This window comes from Bombina bombina, chromosome 11, assembly GCF_027579735.1.
Source record: "Bombina bombina isolate aBomBom1 chromosome 11, aBomBom1.pri, whole genome shotgun sequence".
In the NCBI taxonomy this organism is placed as follows: Eukaryota; Metazoa; Chordata; class Amphibia; order Anura; family Bombinatoridae; genus Bombina; species Bombina bombina.
Window position 1 is genome coordinate 118,540,189 of NC_069509.1, and position 16,406 is coordinate 118,556,594.

The following is a 16,406-nucleotide window of genomic DNA, read 5'->3' on the forward strand; positions in this document are numbered from 1 at the left end:
AAAATAGAGAAGGCAGATATTTGACCTTTCAAAGAACTTGCAGATAAACCCTTCTCCAAACCCTCCTGGAGGAAAGACAGAATTCCAGGAATACTCGACTACTCCAGGAGTAGCCTCTGGATTCACACCAATACAGATATTTACACCATATCTTGTAGTAAATCTTCCTGGTAACAGGCTTACAATCCTGAATCATGGTCTCAATGACTAACTCAGAAAATCCCTGCTAAGATAAGATTAAGCGTTCAATCTCCAAGCAGTCAGTTTCAGAGAAACGAGATTTGGATGAAGGAAGGGCCCCTGAAGTAGAAGGTCTTTTCTCAGAGGGAGTCTCCAAGGTGGGAAGGATGACATCTCCACTAGGTCTGCATACCATATCCTGCGAGGCCACGCCGGTGCAATGAGTATCACAGACGCCCTCTCCTGTTTGATTTGAGCAATAACCTGAGGTAGAAGAGCAAACGGGGGAAATAGGTATGTGAGACTAAAATTCCAAGGTACCGCCAGAGCGTCTATCAGTACAGCCTGAGGGTCCCTTGACCTCGACCCGTACCTCAGGAGCTTGGCATTCTGCCGAGATGCCATGAGATCCAGTTCCGGCTGTCCCCATTTGAGAATCAAGCTGGAAAACACTTCCCGGATGGAGTTCCCACTCCCCCGGGTGAAAGGTCTGTCTACTCAGAAAATCGGCCTCCCAGTTGTCCACTCCTGGGATGTGGATCGCCGACAAACAACAGTTGTGGGTCTCCGCCCACTGAATTATCTTGGCTACCTCTGTCATGGCCAAGGAACTCCGAGTTCCCCCCTGATGGTTGATGTAAGCCACTGAAGTTATGTTGTCCAACTGGAACCCGATAAACCGGGCCGAGGACTGAGAAGAGCATTGAAGATTGCTCTCAGCTCCAGAATGTTTATGGGTAGAACAGACCAGAATGCTCCCCATCCCAGTAGTCTGCGGAAGCAGGTTCCCTGGGAGAGATAATCCTGAGAGATAATCCTGAGACAACCACCAAAGAAGAGAATCCCTTGTCTCCTGTTCCAGATGTAATCGTGGAGACAGATCCGCATAATCTCCGTTCCACTGCCTGATCATGCATAACTGCAAAAGGTCTGAGGTCCATGGCCGCTACCATCAGACCGATTACCTCCATACATTGAGCCACTGATGGCCAAGGAGAGGACTGAAGCACTAGAAAAATTTTAATTGATAAGGAATCTATTATGGTTCCAAAGAAAACTACCCTTGTAGTTGGAACTACGGAACTCTTTTCCAAATTCACCTTCCATCCGTGAGACCGCAGGAAGGATAAGAATATTTCCGTGTGGGATTTTGTTTGTTGAAAGGATGGCGCCTGAACCAGAATGTCGTCCAGATAAGGCCAAACTGCAATGCCCCGCAATCGGAGCACCGCCAACAGGGATGCCAGAACCTTTGAAATAATTCGGGGAGCTGTGGCAAGGCCGAATGGAAGAGCCACAAACTGGAAGTGTTTGCCTAGAAATGCGAACCTCAGAAACTTGTGATGGTCCTTGTGGATGGGAACATGAAGGTACGTGTCTTTTAAATCTACCATTGTCATATACTGACCCTCTTGAAACAAGGGAAGAATGGAATGAATAGTTTCCATCTTGAAGGACAGTACTCTGAGGAATTTGTTTAGACTTTTGAGATCTAAAATTGGTCTGAAGGTTCCCTCTTTTTTAGGAACTCTAGCTTGTATCCCTGGGACACGATGTCCACCACCCAGGGATCCCGAACCCAAGCCTGAGCAAAGAAGGAAAGCCTGCCCCCATAAGATCCGGTCCCGTATCGGGGGCAGGCCCTTCATGCTGCTTTTGAGTCAATAGCGGGCTTCTTGGATTGTTTACCCTTGTTCCAAGACTGGTTGGGCCTCCAGGAAGGCTTGGACTGTTCCTGCTTGGAAGGAGAGGAAGGCTTACCCTTGAAGTTTCAAAAGTAAAGAAAATTGCTCTGATGTCCCTTCTTCTTATTCCTCTTATCCTGAGGGAGGAAATGGTCCTTTCCTCCTGTAATGTCAGAAATTATTTCCGTCAATCCCGGGCCAAACAAGGTCTTTCCCTTGTAAGGAATCGCCAAAAGCTTAGACTTAGATGACACATCCCCAGACCAAGATTTTAACCATAAAGCTCTGCGGGCCAGTACAGCAAAACCGGAAATTTTTGCTCCCAGTTTAATGACCTGTAGGGAAGCATCCGTAATAAAGGAATTGGCCAACTTAAGGGCCTTGATCCTATCCTGGATCTCTTCAAGGGGAGTGTCTGTCCGAATAGAATCAGACAACGCATCAACCATAGAATCAGACGAATCAGACAACGCAGGTTGCCATTGTAAACCCTGGTGTACATACATTTTCTTGAGTAACCCCTCTAATTTCTTGTCCATAGGATCTTTAAAAGAACAAGTATCCTCTATGGGAATAGTAGTCCTCTTAGCTAGTGTGGAAATTGCCCCTTCCACCTTGGGTACCGTCTGCCAAGACTCCTTTATAGAGTCTGCTATAGGAAACATCTTCTTAAATATAGGGGATGGAGAAAAAGGGATACCTGGTCTCTCCCATTCCCTAGCAATAATCTCTGTAGCTCGATCTGGTACAGAAAAAATCTCCACCATGGAAGGTACATCAAAATATTTGTTTAGTTTACTAGACTTCTTAGGATTGACTACTAGTTGTCCAGGGTAGCTAAAACCTCCTTAAGTAACAAACGGAGGTGTTCTAGCTTAAACCTGAAGGATACAACTTCAGTATCAGCAGAAGGAATTACACTATCTGAGTCTGAGATTTCACCCTCAGATGCTACCGAAGTATCTTCCTCCACAGACTTCTGGGAGGGGACATTCAGAATAGCCACGACTGTGTCAGCAACCTTACTCACGGATTGATTACATTTCCTATTGCGCTGTCCCTGCAGCATGGGAAAAGCAGACAATGCATCAGATACCGCAGAGGACTTGAGGAAAGCGATGTCTTGCAACGTAACTCCAGGTGGAGTAAGAGCTAAGCTTTGCTAAGGTGCCTACCTTCCTTTCTGCCTCCTGAGCGTATATTCTTTTGATAGTAGACGTCCGGACTCAACCTAAGTTGCTCTTCCATATCACCATAGCGCAGTCTATAAGCACTTATTTAACTTGCTATCACCACTGCTCTTCGTAATACCGGAAATGAAGTGGGAAAGAAAAGGCGTGCAATAAACATTGCCGCCTCAGCTAGCTCCACCCATTGTGGGCGTATCAAAAATAAACCTCCTGGTCGGCAAATGTCTCTAAAATAACGCCGCCGGGAGTAGTGAAACACACCTAACACCATGAGCCACGATCTCCTCGTCCCCATTGCCTGCCATTACTGCCCTCATAACATAATCCCCAAACTCAAAAAGATCATGTCTGTTGTGTCCATAAAAAATTAAAGTGCCAAAGATTTCCTGTGTTCCCAAAAAAATAAATTCAGCACTTACCTTTAAAAATCTGCCCGGCAGCAAGGCAGCTCACTAGGTTTGAGAGGTCTTCTCCCTCACATGGACCTGTGGAAAAAAAGAAAGACTGAGTAATCTTACTCAGGCTTTCAATATTAGGGCAGCATTAACTACATGGGAGGCGCAGTGAGGATTGTACCCCACAAGTTCCCATTGCTTAAAAGCCACCACTGCTCTACTGAAGAGACTGACATGGACTACGGCTACACCCTAGTAAAAAAGCAGCACAAGCTTGCACTGCTGGAAAATAATAAAATCTTGATTGAAGAATCTTTCCAGACACCTAAACTTTACCACTTCCTTGCTCTAACGTAGGCAAAGAGAATGACTGGGGTTGGAGGGAAGTGAGGTGATATTAAACAGCTTTGCTGTGGTGCTCTTTGCCGCTTCCTGCTGGGCAGGAGTGATATTCTCCAATAGTAATTAGATGATCCGTGGACTCACCGTGTAATTAGAAAGAAACCTGTATGTTCCAACCTCAGCCTGAGCCCATCTTACACATGTCGCAGCATAATCATAATAAATTAAATTATTAGATTAATCCCCCCTGTTAAATAATCCCCTTCCGGAGATATTAACCCTTGATTCCATACAGATAAAAGGAGTCACACTGTGACCCTGTCTTCTTGCGTTATCATATGTGTATAAAAAAAATTAAACAATCTTACCGGAATCTATACCGTGGAACAGAAACACAGCCTCTCAAGTTTGACAGTCTTGTAGCGTCGCTCCTGACAATGACTTGAGTAATAGAAGCAGGCAGTAAAACTTGTCAACACTGATTGCTTAAGAGCTATTAATACAAGTCTGGGTGGATTTGCAGAAAGACTCTCCCTGCATCTCCAGACTAACATTCGTCACTGCTGAGAGGTTGACACGACTACTTAAAACTCTTGTCCCATTTCGAAGGGCAGATACCCTTCATAAGGAACTACTCCGTATCTTCTGACACTTCTCTGCCAACCTCCTGTGACGAAAGGCAAAGAATGACTGGGATATGAGGGAAGTGGGGGGAGTATTTGAGCCTTTGGCTGGGGTGTCTTTGCCTCCTCCTGGTGGCCAGGTTCAGTATTTCCCAACAGTAAGGAATGATGCCGTGGACTCGCCTCATATTAAGAAGGAAAATGGTTTTTGTGTCCCTTTAATGCAAACTTTTGTCCTTTTTTCCCCCCAAAGAGAAACATGAGACAGTTAACCCTTTGTAATTACAGCTGTCTTGCTAAATAACATAGCTAAATCTAAATGTTTTTAAAACAAAAACACATTGTTTGCTGCAAAAGTTTTTTGATTTAAACAGCAAGACACCACTCACCACTAGCCATACATGGAGGAACCAAGGCTAGTTACAGTCAATATATTTATATACACAGCATTGTTTGCAGTTGGTATCTGCAAAAGCTAATTAGTGAAAGATATGTGACAAGTCTGCAAATTGCTTTTTTCCTCTTGAGAATTAAAAAAAGCCAGAATTTTCAAGGTGTTTACCATCCCTTTAAGCAGAAAGCGATATGAAACAGTGCTCCTATAGTTAAAATAAATGAATGTTAAATCAAAAGTACAGCAAACAACTAACTTGTTTTCTTCCAAAATGAGCACTTATAAATTCTCAGTGTAGCCACTGACTTTAGTAAAATAAGGGAACTACCAGTATAAAACTGCTACTTACTGCCACATGATTTTTCCATCAACTGTCTTCTACTGAGCATGGGCAAGAATCTGACTAGACCTAGTGCAGCTTTCTCCTAGCAACCACTTAAAAGTAAAACCTACTGCTTTGCCTTCCTTTGGGAACCACAGTCCCCATGTTGTGGTTGTGACAGGAAGTAATTGACCCTGCACAAATAAAGTTAATAAAACAAAACAAAAAAAGTAAAACCCTTCTAAAAAGGACGAGTAATACTTCTATTATCAAATTGTATTGTTTTATTGTTATCCTTTGTTGAAAAGCAGGAAGGTAAGTCAGGAGTGTGCACGGTATTACAGAAGTTCTGCAACAATGTTATACATTAGCAAGACACTAGATGGCAGCACTATTTCCTGTCATGTAGTGCTTCAGACATGTGCACACTTCCAATATAGATATTTCTATTCAACAAAGAATAACACGAGAACAAATCAAATTTGATAATAGAAGTAAATTGGAAACTTTTTTTTAAAACTGTATTCTCTAACTGAATCATGAAAGAAAAAAAAATATGGGTTTCATGTCCCTTTAAGTGTCGAATGCATTGAATGCACAAGCCTACTAAATATTAGGAATATCATTGGCTTACTCAGCAAATTAACAGACGTAATTAATAAGTAAGGGAATAAGTAAGTAATTAGTAATAAGGGAATTAGTAACACCAACAGTAAATTACCTCTGAATAGAAAACTTTGTGCTCTACAACATTTAGATCCATGGTAAACAATCTGGGCTGCAGAGTTGTGCAGAACGTATTTCCTTCCATCAGACCTATTTGAGCATTGGCTGGCTGGTGCCGCAATAAATGTTTCTTAGGTGGGACCATGTCTTGCAAGACCTATAAAAAAAAAAAAAAAACAAGATTACCACCTATTTAACTCCATGTATGTGTAGAGTTGTGAAACAAATGGACCAAAGCAAATTTGGGGATAAAACTAAATTGTATACTGACTGAGGCCTATCATAATAAAATAAAAACACTGTCTGAAACAGTACACAATCTCAAAATAACCAACTACTGTCCACTGGGTGCCAACATTCAGGGTCATCCCCCAGGCCCACAAAATATCCAAACAAAAAGCGAAGTAGACTCCAAACGTTTTTTGACAAAAAGTGAAGAACTTTACTAAAGCTCAGTCATCCAGCCAGATGACTGAGCCTTAAAGGAATAGTTTAGTCAAAATTAAACTTTCACGATTCAGATAGAGCATATAATTTTAAGCAATTTACTAATTTACTCCTATCAAAATTTTCTTTGTTCTCTTGGCACATTTATTTTTTTTTAAAAAACATGAATAGCAGCTTAGAGCCGGCACATTTTTGGTTCAGAACCCTGGATAGTGCTTGCTGATTGGTGGATTACATTTAGCTACCAATCAGCAAGTGCTACCCAGGAGCTGAACAAAAAATGGGCTGGCTCCTAAGCTTACATTCTTACTTTTTCAACTAAAGATACCAAGAGAACAAATAGAAATTAATAGGAGAACAATAAAAATTTGCATACATTGCATGCTCTATCTGAATCATGAAAGTTTAATTTTGACTAAACTATTCCGTTTAATAAAGTACTTCACTCTTTGTCAAAAGTGGAGTGCGACTTCGATTTTCTTCTTGAGGCCTGCCATAATGTCAACTTAAATAATATTAGAACTGCATTCCAAATCAAGAATAGTACTTACTTCTTTATGTGGCTCCATGATGACGGTGACACCTTTTCCTGTCACTTGAGCCAGCACCTGCAGTGAGTGCATGGCTTGCTTTCGAACTGTGGAGTTGGGAGAAGTCACTTCACGGACCAGGTCATGGGTAACATGATGGAATGATTTCTCCTGTGCAGAGAGGATATCTTCGGTTTTCTCCTCATCTTTCAGAGGAGTTGCACATCGGATTAAAAGCTGCTCCAAAGTTGTTTTTGCCATCGCAACAGCTCCATTGGACACCTAAACAGAATGACACAACTGTAAAACCATTTGCAGTAGATCTTCTATAATTTGCAGAGCACATTTAATATACAACCATCCCTAATAATATGTTTTTCAATATAGATGGAAGATCGTAGACTATGACTACGTACATGTAAAATAACACTATATTGATAAAAAAAAATTAACTAAGCATAAGAAAAAAAAAAATTTAAAATGTCCTATTATGATTTATTTTGTCTGTTTTTTATAATTAAACATTAAAAAGAATTGGGGGGCTTCCCCAACTTTTAATACCATGACCATGCAACTTTCCAAACTGATTGCTGGATATGTTCACAAACTCATTTATATCTGAACCTAACTGATCACAAAAGAGGAGATAAACATACACAAGACATCTAAATTCCTTTTTTGTGGGGCAGCCTAAAAGTGTACGTTTTCTGATGTTTAGTGATATTTTTTTTTTTGTAGTTAGTTTCACTAATTGTACATGGAAAAAAGAAATGAGATGGAACTTTTCCTGAAATTTCCGGTCTTTTTGATCAACTGCTTTATTTATGTAAGTATTATGATGGTTACTATGTGCTGCTGATACCTTGGATTTTTATGGACAATATGTACCCTTCTGAAAAATACTTGGAAGTTAGTGCTACTGACTGGATCAGCAATGTTCTGCTTCGGGCCAGCAATGCTCCGCTGGTCACGAGTAGCACTTCTACTGTGTGTTTAACCCCTTTGCAGGGTTAAACAAACAGTGATTCAGGCATAATAGTCTTAAAATAACATGCTTTAACATATTAGTGCATGTCATTTTTCAACCATTATGGTCTGTTAAGTATGGGAACTATCCACTGTCTATTAAAACACAGTAATGGTTCCTACTCATGTATTTCATCTTCAGAATGATTAGAAAGACTTCACAGTAGAATGCTGAAACTTTCACAACGTCATACCTCTCCAGTTAGATCCATCATGACAAAAAGAAGCGCTTTTAGGAAGGTTTGTTGATTCTGAAGAACCCAAATCAGAGGTAGGCGTTCCATCAGGAATTTAATAGAGACCACGCCGCCTAGCTTAGCGTACCAGGCCTGCTCATAACAGCACGCACATAACCTCTCCACAATATAGGAAAACAAGGGGAGCTGACATGCCTGAAAAGATACCATAATTGCATTAAATATTTTTCAATCGTACAATACATTTTACACAGTCTGTTTCTATAACTAAACAAATGGCCTACAAGATCACAAATTGCAAATGTATCCTCCAGTGATTGAGAGGCGCGCACTGAATTCTACTGAAAATCTTTGTAAACTACAGAACCCAGCAGGGTGGTGAGGGGAGGGGGTTGCAGATACAATTCTGTGATAAGCTTATGAGATGCAACAGAAAATAACTCTAAATTAGCAGCAGCTAAATATGATATAAAAATATGGATCACACACAGATGCAAATATCTCCAATAAAAACCAGCACCTGGCGTGGAACCCACAAATCCTTTAATTGGAACAATAATAATCTCTGCAAATAAAAATGCAGTTTTTTTTTTAACCTATCAGAAGTTGATTTCTACTCAAATTATTATTCAGATTTGATTATTTTTAGCCCTAAATCAGCAGGGTGAATGTTAACCCCAGAGAAGCCAATTAAACGCGATACACAAGGAAAGTGAAAACTACACAGAAAATGTGTTGCTGGAGCTTTTCCTGCTATGTAAGTAGTAGGTGTATTTTCTGAATATTGTTTATGTGCACAATCATAGTGCCCAAGTTGAAGCATTGAATACAGTTACTTTTTTTAAAGTGATATGATACCCAAACTGTTTCTTACATCATTCAGATACAGCACAAACAATTTTAAACAACTTTCCAATTTACTTCTATTATCTAACTTGATTTGTTCTCTTGGCATCCTTTGTTGAAGAGGCTGCAATGCATTACTCCTGAGCCTACCTAGGTATCCTTTTTCAACAAAGGATGCCAAGAGTACAAATCAAATTAGATAATAGAAGTAAATTCGAAAGTTGTTTTAAATCACATGCTGAATCATGAAGAAAAAAAAGTGTTTCATGTCCCTTTAACAACTGCCAAAGTTTGTTATAATGCACTTTTAAGCAAAAACTGGGACAAACAACACCTCAATTTACTTGTTTGGTGCTTCCTAAAGAGGACAATATAAATAAAAACAGAATTTATGTTTACCTGATAAATTTCTTTCTCCAACGGTGTGTCCGGTCCACGGCGTCATCCTTACTTGTGGGATATTCTCTTCCCCAACAGGAAATGGCAAAGAGCCCAGCAAAGCTGGTCACATGATCCCTCCTAGGCTCCGCCTACCCCAGTCATTCGACCGACGTTAAGGAGGAATATTTGCATAGGAGAAACCATATGGTACCGTGGTGACTGTAGTTAAAGAAAATAAAATATCAGACCTGATTAAAAAAACCAGGGCGGGCCGTGGACCGGACACACCGTTGGAGAAAGAAATTTATCAGGTAAACATAAATTCTGTTTTCTCCAACATAGGTGTGTCCGGTCCACGGCGTCATCCTTACTTGTGGGAACCAATACCAAAGCTTTAGGACACGGATGAAGGGAGGGAGCAAATCAGGTCACCTAAATGGAAGGCACCACGGCTTGCAAAACCTTTCTCCCAAAAATAGCCTCAGAAGAAGCAAAAGTATCAAACTTGTAAAATTTGGTAAAAGTGTGCAGTGAAGACCAAGTCGCTGCCCTACATATCTGATCAACAGAAGCCTCGTTCTTGAAGGCCCATGTGGAAGCCACAGCCCTAGTGGAATGAGCTGTGATTCTTTCGGGAGGCTGCCGTCCGGCAGTCTCGTAAGCCAATCTGATGAGGCTTTTAATCCAAAAAGAGAGAGAGGTAGAAGTTGCTTTTTGACCTCTCCTTTTACCTGAATAAACAACAAACAAGGAAGATGTTTGTCTAAAATCCTTTGTAGCATCTAAATAGAATTTTAGAGCGCGAACAACATCCAAATTGTGCAACAAACGTTCCTTCTTTGAAACTGGTTTTGGACACAGAGAAGGTACGATAATCTCCTGGTTAATGTTTTTGTTAGAAACAACTTTTGGAAGAAAACCAGGTTTAGTACGTAAAACCACCTTATCTGCATGGAACACCAGATAAGGAGGAGAACACTGCAGAGCAGATAATTCTGAGACTCTTCTAGCAGAAGAAATCGCAACTAAAAACAAAACTTTCCAAGATAATAACTTAATATCAACGGAATGTAAGGGTTCAAACGGAACCCCCTGAAGAACTGAAAGAACTAAATTGAGACTCCAAGGAGGAGTCAAAGGTTTGTAAACAGGCTTGATTCTAACCAGAGCCTGAACAAAGGCTTGAACATCTGGCACAGCTGCCAGCTTTTTGTGAAGTAATACCGACAAGGCAGAAATCTGTCCCTTCAGGGAACTTGCAGATAATCCTTTTTCCAATCCTTCTTGAAGGAAGGATAGAATCCTAGGAATCTTAACCTTGTCCCAAGGGAATCCTTTAGATTCACACCAACAGATATATTTTTTCCAAATTTTATGGTAAATCTTTCTAGTCACAGGCTTTCTGGCCTGAACAAGAGTATCGATAACAGAATCTGAGAATCCTCGCTTCGATAAAATCAAGCGTTCAATCTCCAAGCAGTCAGCTGGAGTGAAACCAGATTCGGATGTTCGAACGGACCCTGAACAAGAAGGTCTCGTCTCAAAGGTAGCTTCCAAGGTGGAGCCGATGACATATTCACCAGATCTGCATACCAAGTCCTGCGTGGCCACGCAGGAGCTATCAAGATCACCGACGCCCTCTCCTGCTTGATCCTGGCTATCAGCCTGGGGATGAGAGGAAATGGCGGGAACACATAAGCTAGTTTGAAGGTCCAAGGTGCTACTAGTGCATCCACTAGAGCCGCCTTGGGATCCCTGGATCTGGCCCCGTAGCAAGGAACTTTGAAGTTCTGACGAGAGGCCATCAGATCCATGTCTGGAATGCCCCACAGGTGAGTGACTTGGGCAAAGATTTCCGGATGGAGTTCCCACTCCCCCGGATGCAATGTCTGCCGACTCAGAAAATCCGCTTCCCAATTTTCCACTCCTGGGATGTGGATAGCAGACAGGTGGCAGGAGTGAGACTCCGCCCAAAGAATAATTTTGGTTACTTCTTCCATCGCTAGGGAACTCCTTGTTCCCCCCTGATGGTTGATGTACGCAACAGTCGTCATGTTGTCTGATTGAAACCGTATGAACCTGGTCCTCGCAAGCTGGGGCCAGGCCTGGAGAGCATTGAATATCGCTCTCAGTTCCAGAATATTTATCGGTAGAAGAGATTCTTCCCGAGACCAAAGACCCTGAGCTTTCAGGGATCCCCAGACCGCGCCCCAGCCTATCAGACTGGCGTCGGTCGTGACAATGACCCACTCTGGTCTGTGGAACATCATCCCTTGAGACAGATTGTCCAGGGACAGCCACCAACGGAGTGAGTCTCTGGTTCTCTGATTTACTTGTATCTTCGGAGACAAGTCTGTATAGTCCCCATTCCACTGACTGAGCATGCACAGTTGTAATGGTCTTAGATGAATGCGCGCAAAAGGAACTATGTCCATCGCCGCCACCATCAACCCGATCACTTCCATGCACTGAGCTATGGAAGGAAGAGGAACGGAATGAAGTATCCGACAAGAGTCCAGAAGCTTTGTTTTTCTGGCCTCTGTTAGAAAGATCCTCATTTCTAAGGAGTCTATAATTGTTCCCAAGAAGGGAACCCTTGTTGACGGGGATAGAGAACTCTTTTCCACGTTCACTTTCCAGCCGTGAGATCTGAGAAAGGCCAGGACAATGTCCGTGTGAGCCTTTGCTTGAGGAAGGGACGACGCTTGAATCAGAATGTCGTCCAGGTAAGGTACTACTGCAATGCCCCTTGGTCTTAGCACCGCTAGAAGGGACCCTAGTACCTTTGTGAAAATCCTTGGAGCAGTGGCTAATCCGAAAGGAAGCGCCACGAACTGGTAATGTTTGTCCAGGAATGCAAACCTTAGGAACCGATGATGTTCCTTGTGGATAGGAATATGTAGATACGCATCCTTTAAATCCACCGTGGTCATGAATTGACCTTCCTGGATGGAAGGAAGGATAGTTCGAATGGTTTCCATCTTGAACGATGGGACCTTGAGAAATTTGTTTAAGATCTTGAGATCTAGGATTGGTCTGAACGTTCCCTCTTTTTTGGGAACTATGAACAGATTGGAGTAGAACCCCATCCCTTGTTCTCTTAATGGAACAGGATGAATCACTCCCATTTTTAACAGGTCTTCTACACAATGTAAGAACGCCTGTCTTTTTATGTGGTCTGAAGACAACTGCGACCTGTGGAACCTCCCCCTTGGGGGAAGTCCCTTGAATTCCAGAAGATAACCCTGGGAGACTATTTCTAGCGCCCAAGGATCCAGAACATCTCTTGCCCAAGCCTGAGCGAAGAGAGAGAGTCTGCCCCCCACCAGATCCGGTCCCGGATCGGGGGCCAATATTTCATGCTGTCTTGGTAGCAGTGGCAGGTTTCTTGGCCTGCTTTCCCTTGTTCCAGCCTTGCATTGGTCTCCAAGCTGGCTTGGCCTGAGAAGTATTACCCTCTTGCTTAGAGGACGTAGCACCTTGGGCTGGTCCGTTTTTACGAAAGGGACGAAAATTAGGTCTATTTTTTGCCTTGAAGGGCCGATCCTGAGGAAGGGCGTGGCCCTTACCCCCAGTGATATCAGAGATAATCTCTTTCAAGTCAGGACCAAACAGCGTTTTCCCCTTGAAAGGAATGTTTAGTAGCTTGTTCTTGGAAGACGCATCAGCCGACCAAGATTTCAACCAAAGCGCTCTGCGCGCCACAATAGCAAACCCAGAGTTCTTAGCCGCTAACTTAGCCAATTGCAAAGAGGCGTCTAGAGTGAAAGAATTAGCCAATTTGAGAGCATTGATTCTGTCCATAATCTCCTCATAAGGAGGAGAGTCACTATCGAGCACCTTAAGCAGTTCATCAAACCAGAAATATGCGGCAGTAGTGACAGGGACAATGCATGAAATGGGTTGTAGAAGGTAACCCTGCTGAACAAACATCTTTTTAAGCAAACCTTCTAATTTTTTATCCATAGGATCTTTGAAAGCACAACTATCCTCTATGGGAATAGTGGTGCGTTTGTTTAAAGTAGAAACCGCTCCCTCGACCTTGGGGACTGACTGCCATAAGTCCTTTCTGGGGTCGACCATAGGAAACAATTTTTTAAATATGGGGGGAGGGACGAAAGGAATACCGGGCCTTTCCCATTCTTTATTAACAATGTCCGCCACCCGCTTGGGTATAGGAAAAGCTTCTGGGAGCCCCGGCACCTCTAGGAACTTGTCCATTTTACATAGTTTCTCTGGGATGACTAAATTTTCACAATCATCCAGAGTGGATAATACCTCCTTAAGCAAAATGCGGAGATGTTCCAATTTAAATTTAAATGTAATCACATCAGATTCAGCCTGCTGAGAAATGTTCCCTAAATCAGTAATTTCTCCCTCAGACAAAACCTCCCTGGCCCCCTCAGATTGGGTTAGGGGCCCTTCAGAGATATTAATATCAGCGTCGTCATGCTCTTCAGTAACTAAAACAGAGCAGCCACGCTTACGCTGACAAGGGTTAATTTTGGCTAAAATGTTTTTGACAGAATTATCCATTACAGCCGTTAATTGTTGCATAGTAAGGAGTATTGGCGCGCTAGATGTACTAGGGGCCTCCTGAGTGGGCAAGACTCGTGTAGACGAAGGAGGGAATGATGCAGTACCATGCTTACTCCCCTCACTTGAGGAATCATCTTGGGCATCATTGTCATTATCACATAAATCACATTTATTTAAATGAATAGGAATTCTGGCTTCCCCACATTCAGAACACAGTCTATCTGGTAGTTCAGACATGTTAAACAGGCATAAACTTGATCAGAAAGTACAAAAAACGTTTTAAAATAAAACCGTTACTGTCACTTTAAATTTTAAACTGAACACACTTTATTACTGCAATTGCGAAAAAACATGAAGGAATTGTTCAAAATTCACCAAATTTTCACCACAGCGTCTTAAAGCCTTGAAAATATTGCACACCAATTTTGGAAGCTTTAACCCTTAAAATAACGGAACCGGAGCCGTTTTAAGCTTTAAACCCCTTTACAGTCCCTGGTATCTGCTTTGCTGAGACCCAACCAAACCCAAAGGGGAATACGATACCAAATGACGCCTTCAGAAGTCTTTTATAAGTATCAGAGCTCCTCTCACATGCGACTGCATGCCATGCCTCTCAAAAACAAGTGCGCAACACCGGCGCGAAAATGAGACTCTGCCTATGCTTTGGGAAAGCCCCTAAAGAATGAGGTGTCTAAAACAGTGCCTGCCGATATTATTATATCAAAATACCCAGATAAAATGATTCCTCAAGGCTAAATATGTGTTAATAATCAATCGATTTAGCCCAGAAAAAGTCTACAGTTTAAATAAGCCCTTGTGAAGCCCTTATTTACAATCGTAATAAACATGGCTTACCGGATCCCATAGGGAAAATGACAGCTTCCAGCATTACATCGTCTTGTTAGAATGTGTCATACCTCAAGCAGCAAGGGACTGCAAACTGTTCCCCCAACTGAAGTTAATTGCTCTCAACAGTCCTGTGTGGAACAGTCATGGATTTTAGTTACGGTTGCTAAAATCATTTTCCTCATACAAACAGAATTCTTCATCTCTTTTCTGTTTCTGAGTAAATAGTACGTACCAGCACTATTTGAAAATAACAAACTCTTGATTGAATAATGAAAAACTACAGTTAAACACTAAAAAACTCTAAGCCATCTCCGTGGAGATGTTGCCTGTACAACGGCAAAGAGAATGACTGGGGTAGGCGGAGCCTAGGAGGGATCATGTGACCAGCTTTGCTGGGCTCTTTGCCATTTCCTGTTGGGGAAGAGAATATCCCACAAGTAAGGATGACGCCGTGGACCGGACACACCTATGTTGGAGAAAAGCAAATTCTGCACTCAAGTTTTCTTCAAAGTCCTGGAAATCAGTAGCTGGTTTAGGCACTTTGCAGCATTTTGAAGAAAACATAGATCACAGAATTTATTTTATGGCCTCTTTAGGAAGTGTTACAAGTGCATTTTTACAGCAGAGCAAGAGGCGTTTAAAGTTCCTTTAAAAACTCTCTCTAGCAGCTCAGGGGGATGGTTCCCAGCATCTACAATCTGCACCAGTAGATTCAGTAGGTATTCTATGCTTTAAACATCTGAAATTGCATGCAAAAATAAAAAGGTTTAAAGGGACACTCAAGTCAAAATTAAACTTTCATGATTCAGATAGAGCATGACATTTTAAACAACTTTCGAATTTACTTCCATTAACAAAACATGCACAGTCTTTTAATATTTACACTTTTTGAGTCACCAGCTCCTACTGAGCATGTGCAAGAATTCATAGAACATGCGTATATGCATTTGTGATTGGCTGATGGCTGTCACATGATACAGGGAGAGTGGAAATAGACATAACTGAAATGTGCCAGAAAAAAAAATCTACTTCTCATTTGAAATTCAGACTAAGTGCTATTGCATTGTCTTTTTATCATGCATTTGTTGATCGTGCAAATTGTATTTTGTGTTCCTTTCATTTCATTTGGATGCTCTTAAAGATCTTTCATGTATAACGGATGCATACAGCAGGGGTAGGACAGGAGCATATGCCCTGTGCTGAAGAAAATGAATTGTGCTACAAAGAAAAGTCTCCTAGGACATCCCCTTTAATTAATCACAGACTTAGACTGGAAAGTTCATTACCCGTTCTTTGGATCCCAGGATGATACTGGCAACATCAAATATAACGGCCAAAGCCACTTCCCCTATCTTGCACAGCTCCTTCTCTTCATACGCCATGCAAATTGCAATAGCATCAATGAGCACCAAGGGATCCATCCCCTTTGATCCGTTCTCTTCACTGTGAAACATGGTGGTGCTTGGCTGGCTTCCAACCTGGTAACACTGCAGCAGGAACGGCCCTGCAGACGGAATAAACGTATCATATTCTCATAAACAGAATTGCCTGGATATGCAAAACAGAAAGCCGCTGGTTTAACCTTCCCATAAAAAACATTAAAAGATGAGATGAAAAACACTCTCTAATGTCAGGATATTTTGCATTTGTTTGTAAAGGACGCTTAAATCATTCTATAATAACCTTATTCAAAGGAATATGAGAGTATTGTAGTGTTTATTTGTAAGCTTCCCA

The 16,406-nt window shown here is 41.9% G+C and overlaps 1 protein-coding gene across 2 annotated transcripts in view; it reads right to left on the bottom strand.

Annotated features, from left to right (window-relative positions):
- The window catches only part of TRRAP (transformation/transcription domain associated protein), a 382,824-nt gene that overhangs the window by 290,093 nt on the left and 76,325 nt on the right, over positions 1-16,406 (bottom strand). For both annotated transcript variants that reach the window (XM_053694540.1, XM_053694539.1), the window contains exons 24-27: positions 15,959-16,176; positions 8,055-8,252; positions 6,856-7,116; positions 5,853-6,014 (exon numbers count right to left, since the gene is read on the bottom strand). In XM_053694540.1, coding sequence (XP_053550515.1) covers positions 5,853-6,014; positions 6,856-7,116; positions 8,055-8,252; positions 15,959-16,176 — 839 coding nt within the window. The remainder of the gene's footprint in view (positions 1-5,852; positions 6,015-6,855; positions 7,117-8,054; positions 8,253-15,958; positions 16,177-16,406) is intronic.